The sequence below is a fragment of the Talpa occidentalis genome, unplaced genomic scaffold (genome assembly GCF_014898055.3).
Source record: "Talpa occidentalis isolate TD23 unplaced genomic scaffold, MPIMG_talOcc4v2.1 talOcc4.9, whole genome shotgun sequence".
Taxonomy (NCBI): Eukaryota; Metazoa; Chordata; class Mammalia; order Eulipotyphla; family Talpidae; genus Talpa; species Talpa occidentalis.
Window position 1 is genome coordinate 107,924,119 of NW_023605305.1, and position 13,876 is coordinate 107,937,994.

Sequence of the window (13,876 nt, forward strand, 5' to 3'; positions counted from 1 at the left end):
CACCTCTGCTCTCCTGCAGGAGAGAGACAAAGGCCTCTGAAGGGAGCCCTCACTTAGGGTGATGGAAATCCTTTTTTCTTTGGCTCATTTGTGTCACATTCTTCCACCGGGCTGGGCAACTGACAGGTGCGCCCCTCCCCAGTCCCCTTCCAGGGTCCCCTCCCTGCCATTTGTCTCTCACCCAGATATCCAGCAGACAACACCCTCCGCAGGAGCTGAGTATGGTTAGCGGAGACCCTCCCTGACAGCTCCAGAGAGAATCCCTCAGATGCATATTCTATTGAGTATATCTCATTGCTGCTGACAGCAGCTTTATCAATTAAATTCCACATCCCAGTCTTCGGAGATGCCATAAACCTCCCTCCCTAATAAATCATAGGCCCCCAGTTATTGTTAAATGTCCCATCAGTCTCTAATAAACTCCCTGCCAAGAGGGGCAGGTTATTTATTATGCTGCCTAGACAAGAATGAATCGGGCCCCTTTCTCATAAGGTAAACGTGACGCCTTCTTCCCATAGTCTGAGGCTGTGCTATTAAACGGGGCAATTCATCAGCGTGGGCCTTGGACTGAGGGGTATCCTGGCCAGAGAGAGGGCAGATGGACACCAGAGCTGTTTTCCTAAGACGAAATCCTTGTCTTTGGAGGAGGTGGCCTCGCAGAGGGCAGCGGCCTGGACCTTTGCTGCTTCTCCCCTCTAGTTCCGGTCTGGAAAGGTACTGAAGCTATGGTTACCCCATGGCCACAGGGCACAGGTAAACACTTGTAAGCTCTTGTGCAGGTGGGGAAGTAGCCAGAGATGCTTGAGCAGAATTGTCAAACAACAAAGTCTATCCAGAAGGCCAGGTATTGTGACTGGATAAACTTGACATAGCTGGGAGTTTACATATGGTGCTAGGCTATTGAGCAGATGAACTGAAGAATATAGGAGGAAACAGTCCCTAGCCGGGGGTCTGGGAAAGAGAGCTAGGAACTGCGCTCAGTCACGGTTCGCTGGGTAAGCAGGAAGAGTGTCCCAGCCCCTAAGGGGCTGCAAGGTGTAAGAAACAGTGTGAAGTGGGTCTTGTAACCTGCCACAGATTAATTACATCCCAAACCTAGCGGATGCACCACAGTTGGCGTGGTGCATTTCAGTAGTACCCCTGTTCTGTTCCCCACTCTGTCTCTGGTGAATCCTCTCACCCCCTGCACCCCTGGCCAATACACCTGTTCTTCTATGCATAAATAAATAAAGCCTAAGCTACATGTCTAACCCTATTGTCTCTTTTTTGCCACATAACACCACCCCCTTGGGGAGTGCACAGGGCACTCATTCCTATGCCGTATGGTGCAGACAATGGCCTCCATAATGTGGGACCGATATATCTCTGCAGTCTCATGTCCTGGTAATTGCTACCACCTCGTCTCTGTCCACACTACAGGATGTACCTTCCCTAAACGACGAGGCTCGTCACGCTTCCACGCCTTTGCACAAACTGGTTCAGTTGCCCAGAATATCTTCTTGTCTGCCTGGTGAGCTTTCCTCCCGCCCCCACTGTCCGATGAGCTCCATGTCTATTCCTTGGAGAGGCTCAGAAAATCAGCCCCCAGGGGTGCACAGGACTTGAGCTTTGTCTCTTGGTCCTGCTGTCTTGGAAGAAGTACTAGACTTCAGGGACAAGGTAAGGAATGATCTGTGTGTGGAGTTTTTTTCATGGTTCCATGTACGCTTTAAACTACATTGGTTTGGGGCCTCCGTAGTGGCGCAGGGGTTAAATCTCAGTGCTATCAAGCTATTGCCAGCCACTGTGGCATGAGCTCGATCCCCCCAGGGAGCTGACCCACATGATACAACAGACCTCTCCTGTCTTGCCCGCTGCTCCCCTCAGCAGTGTATTTCAGCCAGTCTGCCTGTTCTGCTCCCCACTCTGTCTCTGGTGAATCCCCTCACCCCTTGCGCCCCTGGCCAATACACCCGTTCTTCTATCCATAAATAAATAAAATAAATCTTTAAACCATGTTGGTTTTAATTGGGGATGGGCATAGAGAAGAAAGTTATTGCTCTGAATACTAAAAGCTGTTTTCCTCAATTTGTCAGAAGTTCTCACTCTCTCCCACATCACAGCTACACTCTGAGTCCTGAAAAATGTCATTATTGCATATGATTTTGCACCACTTTGCACTCCTTGCATATTTCATCATTGAACAAAGCCTCCTGCTTGGGTGTATCTTTCTCCTGGTGGGAAGCGGTTTTATTTTGTCCCATTTTTTTTTTAAATCTCTGGCATTTGGCTAATTTATAGTAGGTGTTCAGAAGATTTTTGTTGAAAGAACGAATAATAAAGAGTTTATGAATAAAGAGATGTTTGTGGGTTGAGTGCAAATATGATGTTGCCCATCTTTGTTGCTTTGAGGTCTAATGTGAAGATGTGATCATAAAGACCTTCATTCCTGGTCTTCTTTCTGTGTTCTCCATCATTCTCACACCCAGGGAGGGTCACCTTGTGTCCATGTTTGTGTCCACATTATTTTCCTTCTCTCTGGGTACAGAAATCTCCATGCAAAAGGATTGGATGGGGCCATTTGAACCTTAACATCCATTGTGAGTCCGTCTTACTCCCACTTCTTCAGTTCACAGGAATCTTTCCTCGTCTCGCACCCAGATATAGAAGATGAGGAGAGGCTTTCCAGGTAGATGGGGGGAATAAAAAGAGTCTGGGACCCCATTGTGATTTCATCCAGGGGGAGCCTGGGAAGCAGACAACAGTCCAACTGGTGCTTGTATATGTTACTCTCACACCTTAGATAGCTGTTAAATGGGCTCTTATCTTTGTGTTCTATCTTTATAGCAATGAAAATTATGGTTCACATTATCACAGTTTTTAACTACTGAGGAAAATTATTTAATTGATTTGTATGTTTTTAAAAATATTTATTTATTTATGCATTACGAGAACTGGGATACAGGCCAGAGGTGCAGGGGTGAAGGGAGGGGTGAGAGGATTCACCAGAGACAGAGTGGGGAGCAGAAGAGGCAGACTGACTGAAATATACTGCTGAGGGGAGCAGAGGGCGAGACATGTGGGTTAGCTCCCTGACCTTGAATAGAACTCGTGCTGCAGTGGCTGCCAATGGTTTCCTAGTGCTGAGACTTAACCCCTTGCGCCACCAGGGAGGCCAAATTGATTTGTGTTTTGGGCTATATAGTAATAAAACTTATTTCCAGAAACATCCCTGCAATATTTGTGTCCATAAACTATCATAAGCAACAGAAGCATTAACAAAAATGTGCATTAAAACTATAAAAGTTCTTTTCCAGAAAAGTTTGTTTCTCTTGCGGTAAAAGCTGGGTTCTCCAAAGGTGCAGCCAGTTCTGCAGAACCACTGCTGCGCACATGGAAACCCAACAGACTTCTGAACCAGAGAGTGACAACCATTCAGTGTATATCAGTCTCCCCAGGGCCCAATAAGGTCATAAAAAGGGTGCTGGGCTGCAGAGCCTGGGGCGACAAAATTCCCATCCTGAGCTCAGTTTATTTAATGTGAGGGAGAGACATGTAACCAAATAAAGGGAAAGAGAGCTAGGCTGGAATTATTTATGGTGTGAAGTGAGAACTGGGGTGAGAAATGAAAAGGTTAAAAAGGAGCAGGATCTGATGCTGGGCCCAAATGATACAAGATATCCTCTTCAGAAAGATCCCTCCAGCACCTGTGGGGTGGGAGTCACCCGAGGAGAGAAGAAAGGAGCAGGGAAGCCATTCATAAGGATGTTACAACAGTAACAGAGGGGCCTAAAATAAGACTAGAGAAGAAGAATGGATGAGCTATTTGGAGGCAAAACTACCTTTGTCAGTGACTAAGAAGGAGAGAGGGGCAGTGGAAAGAAACACAATTTCGGGCAATAAGCACCACGAAGAAGAATAAAGCAGAACAAGGGGATGGAGCGGGTTGGGAAAGCTGGCTCTATGTCCGTTTATTTGTTTACATGTCTCTCCCTCACATTACATAAACTGAGCTTCAGGATGGGAATTTTGCCGGCCCAGACTCTGCAGCCCAGCACCCTTATTACACCTGGGGGGACCTGATAAACACTGACAGGATGGGGGAACCATCTTATGGGGTTCAGGACATAGCTCTTTGAAAAGGTGATAGCCGTGCGGGGTCCCCAAGGGAAAGCGGTGTACCGTTAACTGGCACCCCTGAGGTGGGGTTGGGGGGCATCTAGGAGGGGTTCTTAGGGGCAACACGGAGAAGACGTGTTAAATTCGACACGCCGGACATCTAAATAGGAGGCCGAGAGGCGGCTGGATGGACAAGCCTAGACTATAGAGGTCTCGGGTGGAGATACGAATTTGGGGCTCATCCACCAAGCTCCTGGCTCCACGTCACTGCATTTTTATTAGCGCCCGCTTTTGGCGGGGCTGCGCCAGGGACGGGCTCGCGCCCTGAGGAGACACCCGGCACCCGGGGAGCCCGCGATCTGGCCGTAGCCGGGCGCTCTGGGGGCGCAAAGGCGGCGGCGAGTGGGGGCGGGAGGGCGGGACTAGGTGGGTGTCGGGGCGCCGGGCCCGAGCCTGGGGGGCGTGACGCCCGGTCGCGTCATAAAGGCCGCGCGGGGCGACGGCGCTGCGGGGCGCGGGGCCGGGCAGACGCGCCGGGAGGCGGGGCGGCGTCCCCAGCGCGAGCGCGCGGCGCCCTCTGCAGGCGGCGGGCGGGCAGCGACGCGGCCTCCCCTCCCTGCCCGCGCCTTCCGGCCACGCTTTCTGAGGTGGTCGCCGCCGCCCGCCCCGCCCGCCCCGCCCCGCCCGCCCCGCCCCGCCCCGCCCGCCCCGCCCCGCCCCTCTCCGCGCGGCGTGTCCGTGTCTGCGAAGGAGACTGCCAATAAAGTTTTTCTCCCTCTCGCCTCAGACGCACCTCCCGTCCGCAAGTCCCGCGAGACCTGGCGGCGCGGCTACCATGGCGGCGGCGTTTGAAGCCCCGGCGGCCCTAGCGACCGGGGAGACGGTTATGCCCGCGGAGCGTGTGGCCGAGGCGGCCCCGGGGCCGGAGCCGAGCCCCGGGCCGCCGCGGAGCCTGCGGACGGCTCACGACATCGGCGGCCCGCGCACTCGCACCGGGGACGTGCTGCTGGCCGAGCCGGCGGACTTCGAGTCGCTGCTGCTGTCGCGGCCGGTGCTGGAGGGGCTGCGGGCGGCCGGCTTCGAGCGGCCCTCGCCGGTGCAGCTCAAGGCCATCCCCCTGGGGCGCTGCGGGCTCGGTGAGGCCGGGCGGGGGGCCCGGGGGCGGGGGCCGCGGGCGGGGGCGCCTCGGGTCGGCCGCCGGGGCAGGGCTCGGCCAGGGCCAAGGCGCTGCTCTCTGGGAGCCTCAGTTTCCCCCTGGGTACAACAGAGGCGCGCTGTCCAACTTCAATTTTTTTTTTTTATTTTATCATCTTAGCCATTTTATTTTATTTTTTTTAAAGATTGATTTATTTATGCAAGCACTGGGTACAGTCAGAAGCGCGGGAGGGTGAGAGAATTCACCAGAGCCAGAGCAGGGAGCAGAGCAGGCAGAAGGACCGAAGTACACTGCTGAGGGGAGCAGCGGGCGGCAGGAGAGGTCTGCACGCCAAGTGGGACCCTCGCCCTGTGGCCGGGATCGAACTAGCACTGCAGAGGCTGCTGGCAGCTTCGCAACTCAGCACTCAACCGCTGCGCCACCGGGGAGGCCCCTTAAGATTTATTTATTTATGCATACAAGAGCTGGGGTACAGGTCACAGATGTGGGGGGTTGAGAGGATCCACCAGAGACAGAGTAGGGAACAGAACAGGCAGACTGACTGAAACACACTGCTGAGGGGAGCAGCGGGGAGACAGGAGAGGTCTGCTGCGCCATGTGGTTTCTCCCTGGCCGGCCTGGGATCAAACTCGTGCTGCAGAGGCTGTGGATTGTCACATAGTGCGGTGCTTAAGCCCTTGCACCACCAGGGAGGCCCCCAACTTCAAATTGTTAAGGCTCTTTCCAGCTCTGAAAAATGGTCCTAAGTTTGAGAAGAGGAACAGTAGAGGTTCAGGGGCAAGGTGTGTTTGAACAGGGGCTCATGGGGTTTTGATAGTTATTGGAAAGCAGGGTGCCTAGTGGAAATCTGGAGAGTTCTAGTTCTGTGATTTCATGAGGACCATAAGCTTCTCTGGTCATTACTGGCTGGTGATTTTTTTTTTTTTTTCTCTTGCCAGATTTAATTGTTCAAGCTAAATCTGGCACTGGGAAAACCTGTGTATTCTCCACCATTGCTTTGGACACTCTTATCCTTGAAAATTTAAGTACTCAGGTGAGTTTATTTAAGTACTCAGGTGAATATTACTGCAGGTCAGATAAAATACCTGTAGCTGCTCAGAGATAGATGTTTGATAAGTGATTGGGTTAAGCCACATGAGAAGTATACAAATAAATGGTTGAGCCTTTGGTGGCGGTGTGGATGGTGACCAAGGATTTATTATTAGAGTTAGAAGTTTGGCGCTTTCTGTCATTACCTCATCGTAAATGGAGTAAGTCTCCACGTATGTCAATTTTGTCATTATTTGAGAGTACAGATAGGGATTTTTCCCACATTGCTTACTTTGTACTGTTAACTCTTGACTTCCCATCAACTTGTATGTTGCTTAGTGCATAATAGATTCTTTAATATTTGTTGAATGAATACATGAATGAGTGAATGAATGGAAGTTTCCCTTGTCAATAAAAATTCATCACATGCATGGAAAGTTCATTTTATAATGGCAGCTGACTCATTAAAGTATAATTTTACTTTTTATTTTAGATTTTGATCTTGGCTCCAACAAGAGAAATTGCTGTACAGATACATTCTGTTATCACGAGTATTGGAATCAAAATGGAAGGCTTAGAATGTCATGTCTTTATTGGAGGGACTCCATTATCACAAGACAAAGCCAGACTTAAAAAATGTCATATTGCTGTTGGATCTCCTGGTAAGATATTGCTCATTCGTAACTGGGGTTTTTAAGGAACTGAATTTTTAAAGTAGCAGTAAGACTTTGGGACTCTGTTAACTATGTTCATTATTTTGAGTATTAGTTATGGACCAGTGAGATACAGATATATGACTGGAATTACTAATGGAATTTATGAACTCTTTATTCCTAAAAGTGTTCATGAACAAGTATGGAATAGGCTTCTGAGAAGAAGAGGAATGAAATCGTTTTTAGGAAGCCCTTCTAAGCTTTGGGTTGGGGTTATTATCTGCTTCTCTGTTAACCTGTCAGCCATGAATCAGAATCTAGCATTCAGTGTTTAATGTTTAAGTCTTTTGCTATGAATAGTGTTCAGTTTCGAGACTTAACTGGAGAGAAATCCTCAGGGAAAAATAATGCATTTAGGGAAGATCAGAACTCAGATTTTTAATTTTTAGTTTAGTGTATAAACATATGATAAGGGCCAGATCAGGAATTTCAGCAATATACCTGAGGGTAAATAAAGACGTTAACTGTGGTTTGTACATACATGGTGTTTCACTTTTGTTTCTGAAATTTAGGTAGAATTAAACAACTGATAGAACTTGACTACCTGAACCCAGGCAGTGTACGTCTCTTTATTCTTGATGAAGCAGATAAGCTTTTAGAAGAAGGCAGCTTCCAGGAGCAAATAAAGTAAGAGAAATAATTAACTTGACTATTAAAATGATGCCCCAAAGTACCTGTCTTTAACTTTTCTAGGTGGTGATTTCTGTCTAAATGATGTGTGTTTTTCTTCTATTTTTCAGTTGGATTTATTCTTCCTTACCTGCCAGTAAACAGATGTTGGCAGTATCAGCTACTTACCCTGAATATTTGGCCAATGCTTTGACAAAGTATATGAGAGAGCCCACATTTGTAAGACTAAATTCCAGTGATCCAAGTCTCATAGGTATGAATAAATTCTGGATATTTCACATTACTGGTCGTGTTCTGGAACTTTCCTTTTCTAGTTGGGTATTGTTTTCATGTTTGTTATTAGGCTTAGCAGATATGTTTTAATGGAAGACTCTTCTTTGTAGGTTTGAAGCAATATTACAAAGTTGTCAATTCATACCCTTTGGCCCATAAAATTTTTGAGGAAAAGACTCAGCATTTACAGGAACTGTTCAGCAGAATTCCATTTAACCAGGCCTTAGTCTTTTCTAATTTGCATAGCAGGTAAGTACCTTAAGAGGTCACCTGGGGAACCTGTGAGTTAAAAGCTCTGTGTGGACGATATTTGCAAACTTACAACCCTCTATGTTATTTTTCAAAGAGCACAACACTTGGCTGATATACTTTCTTCTAAAGGCTTTCCTGCTGAGTGCATTTCAGGTAAATTCATTTCTTATTTAATCTTTGTTTAGTATTTGACTTGAAGTCTCCTTGAAATCAGGAGGAAAAGTAACACTTTATGAGTTAGCTTATGATTGTGAAATTACACTGAATCTTCAGGGTAAAGGAAATTTCCGGCTCATTTTTCACTGGGATTTCATGTATTGATACCCTTTTTTTAACTTGGTATGTAACGAAAACTTAGGAAATACTCATGAGGAACTTAAAAATTTTGTAGAAAGGTGTGTTTTTAAGTGAGAAATACTTTGCTTCCTTTACATAGTCATTATTAAATTATTAAGAATTAGTAACCTGATTAGACTGTTTTATGATTTGGAGAATGATAAGAGGGATTAATTTTTGACACAAAGCTAAATTATTACTGCTCACCTCACAGGAATGAAAGTTTTAAAGAAATTTTTGGTCAGCGAGATCATTTTTTGAGTCTTGATTTATGTCTCAGCTTAGTTTTTAAAGGGATAGCCTAAGTTTGTGTAGTTATGGTTATATCGTACGCTATTGGGGAGATTGCTTAGTAATGAAACAATATTTTCACTATAGAGTAGAGTTTAGCACCAAATTTCAACACAGCTAATGGAATTTTATTTTCCTAGACTTGTATACCTTATATGTAACTTCGGTTGGGTTGCTTAAAGGGTTAAGATTGGGAGTTATGATTTCTGATTTTTGTGCATTTAACAGGTGTGTATTATCTTGCTTTTATATGACTTTCTTTTTAGGCAACATGAATCAGAATCAGCGTCTTGATGCTATGGCTAAACTGAAGCAGTTTCATTGCAGAGTCCTCATTTCCACAGATTTGGTAAATTTCCTGTTCAGTTTGGGTGACTAATCTATCTTGACATATGTTCTATTATCAGACATACAGATTTCATCTTTTTTTTTTGTGGGTGGATATCACATGTATACCAAGAGATGATCATCTTTCCAATGCTGCAATGCTGAGGGTTGTGTTTCATATTTCATCTTTATTTTTTTTTTTTTTTTTAAGGTTTATTTTATTTATGCATCCAAGAACTGAGGTACAAGCCAGAGGTGTGGGGTGGGTGAGAGGATTCACCAGAGACAGAGTGGGGAACAGAATAGGCAGATTCACTGAAATACACTGCTGAGGGGAGCAGCAGGTGAGACAAGAGAGGTCTGCTGCGACATTTGGGTCAGCTCCCTCGCTGAGAATCAAACTCGTGCTGCAGTGGCTGCAGATAGCTTCATAGTCCTGAGACTTAACCCCTTGCGCCACCAGGGAAGCCCTCATCTTTATTCTTGAAATTAGTTATTAAAAATGAATTTCCTTTTCTTTTGCTCCTAAATAGCCTCCTATTCTTATTTAGCTCTTGAACCTAGGAATAGTATAGTGTGCATTCATAGTCATGCTACAGTTAATGCAAACACTCTGTTCTTTAAGACTTCCCGTGGGATTGATGCTGAGAAGGTGAATCTGGTTGTAAATCTGGACGTGCCAGTGGATTGGGAGACATATATGCATCGGATTGGCAGAGCTGGCCGTTTTGGTAAAAGAAAAAAAGTTTGGGTGTATTCTTTACGGGGAGGAATCTGTGATGTGACAAGTGACCTTGGTGTGTCATCTGTGTGAAAATGATTCACTGCTTACCATTCCCTTTGCGCTTTAGGTACTTTGGGACTGACAGTGACTTACTGTTGCCGGGGAGAAGAAGAAAATATGATGATGAAAATTGCCCAGAAATGTAATATCAACCTTCTTCCTTTACCAGGTATGTTTCATATACTTCATTTTGCTGTCAAAACAATAATGATAAGCCTAATAAAAATAACAACTTACGGAGTACTTACATTGGTTGGGTATTGTTCCACGTATGTATGTAAACTTATTTAATTCTCAAACAATTGTATGAGGTATGTGCTATTATTACCTACTTTTTATAGAGGATGACATTGGGGCGTAGAGAAGTAATTTGCCTAAGGTCTTAGAGCTAACAAATAGCAGGGAGTGGATTGCAAGCTAACTACTGACATATGAAAAATAGCTCACCGTGTAGGCTCATTTCTTTTAGTTTATGTCCTTGCAGTTGATTTCGTTCTTTTATGTAAGCGTGGCTATTTTATTTCTTACATTGCTGTGAAGGAAATTCATGCCATCTTTTGTTGTCATGGGGAAGCAATGGTACTTTAATTTGAATACTATTTTGAAAATTTTGAAGTGTTTTTTATTAAGCTAAGAGTTATTTATTAAGCTCCTTTTTTGAAAGTGCCGTCTTAACGCTTGTCTGAAACTTAATGATCTCTTGAAAACAAAAAATGCTAAAATACTCTTGTGTGTGGAAATATGGCTTATTGATAGCTATGTAAATATATGTATGTTAGTGTGTATATAATATGTGTGTAAACTTATATGGTATATACATGACTTTCTAGAATATGGGTTATAATGCAGTTATTGGAAAAATAAGACAGTGATTGTTTCGTCAGTTTATATTTAACTCCATAAGTGATTAGTTAAGTCCAGTTCTGGGATCCTGTGGATTCTAGTAGATCTGCTTTGCAGTAACTTACTTTATGATTTTTTTTTCAAGATTTATTTATTTATTTACACAAGCACTGGGCACAGTCAGAAGCGCGGGAGGGTGAGAGAATTCACCAGAGCCAGAGCGGGGAGCAGAGCAGGCAGACTGACAAAGTACACTGCTGAGGGGAGCAGCAGGCAGCAGGAGAGGTCTGCACGCCATATGGGACCCTCGCCCGGCGGCTGGGGATTGAACCGGCGCTGCAGAGGCTGCGGGCAGCTTCGCAACCCAGCGCTCAACTGCTGTGCCACCGGGGAGGCCCACTTTATGATCTTTTAATAGAGTTCTTTAACTGCTTTAAGCTTATGTCCTGCTTTACAATATATTTGCTTGTAGAGTAGGTGGTTTTTAAGTTCAGTTGAGTTCTTGTGTCAGTTCTATGTATAAAAGTCTGTTGGTGATCTCTCGGATATTAAATGTGGGAAAAAACAAATTGAAGGTTGGAAAAGGGTTAAGACTTCTGGTAGGATTCATACTAGTGTCTTGTAACCAAAATAAAATTTGTCTTTGGATACTGGAAAATGACATATTTGGATTTTTATGTAATGTTAACAGATCCGGAATCTTGAGAAAATGATATTCATGGTGTTAGATCTATATTGGGCTAGGAAGTGTGTGACAACAGACTGCTAGATGCGTTTCCTGGGGCAAGACGAGGAGGGAAATTGGCTTGTGCGGTAGGCCTGTGCAAGCAAGAGATGTGACCTTAGTAGGAATCAGGCTTATTTAAAGGATCAGTTCAGCAGAGAATCTAGTGCCCTTGCTGAAGTATCCAGATCTGAGGGTTTAAGCAGTGTGTACAGACACAGGGAGCACCAATGCCAATAGCCGATAGGCAAGATCTCTGTAGAGCAGGGCTTTGTGTATTCTGTCTGCCTAAGATGAAAATTGATCATACTTTGGAAAGATGTGATTATTCAGGTGGAAAGAAGCTGTCACATTTGGAGGGAGTGGGAAATTTAGAGAGCCAGAGCCAGCAAGTTTTTGAAAACTTTGTAAGTGCTGTAGGTACCTCAGGTCTTTGTACTGTCATCCAGCTTCCTCCCCAGAGAGATGTTCTTTCCACAGCCGGAGGCAGTGATTCCTCCTTGGTGGAGTATAGGGTGGAGTAGAGGGTGATTTATTTGGTACAGAGTTGCAGTTGTACTGTTTCCCAGTTGATAACCTTTGTGGAGGACAGTCTTATTTTCTATATTTTGTTTTGTGTCAGCAGTAGTGAGATAAGGGAGGGTTTGGGGAGAGAGAAGAGAAGAGATGGGAGAATCGCTTCAGTGACCCTGTCAGGTTGGTGGGGAGGTGTTGCGTGTGCATGTGGGGCGGGTCTTGCGTATTTTGAGACAGATTTCTACACTGCCAGATTGCTTAGATCTTTTAAAGTAGAAACATATTTAAGCCTCTTCGTATATTATTAGTATACTTTGTTTCTTAACTTTATTTGACCATGGAAAACTTTATAAAATCATGCGGAAAATACTAGTTTAGGGCGTTTGAGAGTTTCAATACTTCTTAATTTCTTTTATGTAGATCCCATTCCTCCCGGTCTGATGGAAGAGTGTTTGGATTGTGATGTGGAGGTTAAAGCAGCTGTGCAGACATGTGACCTGGCAAGCGTACCTTCCCAGCACCTAAAAAAGCAAATTCAAAAAATAGAGAGAACCTTTCAAACTCAGAAAACTCATGGTAACCACGTGGTTTCACCTAGAAATAGTTCTGTCTCTTCAGTATCAGTCAAATCAAAAAATAACGCCAAACAGAAGCTTCCTGCGAAAAGCCATTCAGATTGCGGAGTTACAGAAAAAGCAGAGCCACCGCGAGGCCTGGGCGGGGCCGTGCAACTGGACGAGCAAGTGAAGAATTCTGCTCAGGCCCCTGTTGAAAATACTGCTCACAGTCAGCAGCAGGGCAAAGAAGCATTGCCTGTGTCACTCCCCAAAATTCCTTGTCTGTCTTCCTTTAAAATCCATCTGCCATGTACTTTCACTTTTGCAGAACTGGTGGAGGATTATGAACACTATATTAAAGAGGGGTTGGAGAAACCTGTGGAGATCATTAGGCATTACACAGGTCCAGGGGACCAGACTGTGAATCCTCAAAATGGTTTTGTCAGAAATAGAATTACTGAAGAGAGAACACAGATTCTGGCAAGTAGTAGCCAGTCTGGAGACTCTGAGAGCGACAGCGATTCTTACAGCTCAAGGACCTCTTCTCAGAGCAAAGGAAACAAGTCATACGTGGAAATTTCTTCTGACACTCAGCAGAAAGACTCTGAATCTACTTCTGTGAATGCCCATCTCACTTTGGAACAACCTGTAAATGGAAATGGCACCCCTAATCTCGTAGAGTATCACGAGCCGTCGGAAATTCCAATAAAGGCGAGGCATAAAGAGGGGGCAAGCCAGAGAGCTAAGCAGAGCCGGAGAAACCTTCCTAGGCGGTCTTCCTATCGGCTGCAGACAGACTCGCAGGAAGACAGTTGGTATGACTGCCATGGGCAAACGCACCCGAGTTTCTCTGACACCTACCAGGATTATGAGGAGTACTGGAGAGCTTACTACAGGGCATGGCAGGAATACTACGCTGCTGCCTCTCAGTCATACTACTGGAATGCTCAGAGGCACCCGAGTTGCATGGCGGCCTATCACATGAACACTGTTTACCTACAAGAAATGATGCGTGGCAACCAGTGATTATAGATTTGCCTCAAACCACCTGGAGACACCAGCCAGCAAAACCTTTAGATAATCGTCCTCTTGACTTATGATAGAATAGCATATGGTGGCTTTTTTGAGGAACTTGAAAAGTCTTGAGACTTTCTGCTAGGTGACATCTATTTTTCAGATTGTTTTGATTTAGGCCTTTTTTATAAAGAATTTTCATGGGTCAGATTCTTGAAAGAATTTTTGGGCCATAAAACTCAAAGGTTCTAGGGTACCATTTTCTATAAGCCATTTCAAAAAGAAAGCTTTAATATGCTACTGCTTACTTAAATAAAAACAGTTGAAATTTGA

General features: G+C 45.1%; 1 protein-coding gene across 1 annotated transcript; it reads left to right on the forward strand.

Annotated features, from left to right (window-relative positions):
- The first annotated feature begins 4,918 nt into the window (after nucleotides 1–4,918).
- DDX20 (DEAD-box helicase 20) lies at nucleotides 4,919–13,876 on the forward strand. The gene is made up of 11 exons (XM_037500002.1): nucleotides 4,919–5,234; nucleotides 6,193–6,287; nucleotides 6,777–6,945; nucleotides 7,509–7,623; nucleotides 7,737–7,879; nucleotides 8,010–8,148; nucleotides 8,246–8,304; nucleotides 9,045–9,127; nucleotides 9,731–9,836; nucleotides 9,957–10,058; nucleotides 12,393–13,876. Exons 1-11 carry the CDS (start codon nucleotides 4,934–4,936, stop codon nucleotides 13,553–13,555), a joined length of 2,475 nt encoding a protein of 824 aa, XP_037355899.1. The 5' UTR covers nucleotides 4,919–4,933; the 3' UTR covers nucleotides 13,556–13,876.

What these genes read in the sequence shown, in the direction of transcription:
- DDX20 (XM_037500002.1), top strand. Translation starts at nt 4,934, where the DNA reads ATGGCGGCGGCGTTTGAAGCCCCGGCGGCCCTAGCGACCGGGGAGACG. An exon ending in AGCTTCCAGGAGCAAATAAA is followed by an intron (nt 7,624 to 7,736) that starts GTAAGAGAAATA and finishes TCTATTTTTCAG; the next exon opens with TTGGATTTATTCTTCCTTAC. An exon ending in TCCTCATTTCCACAGATTTG is followed by an intron (nt 9,128 to 9,730) that starts GTAAATTTCCTG and finishes CTGTTCTTTAAG; the next exon opens with ACTTCCCGTGGGATTGATGC.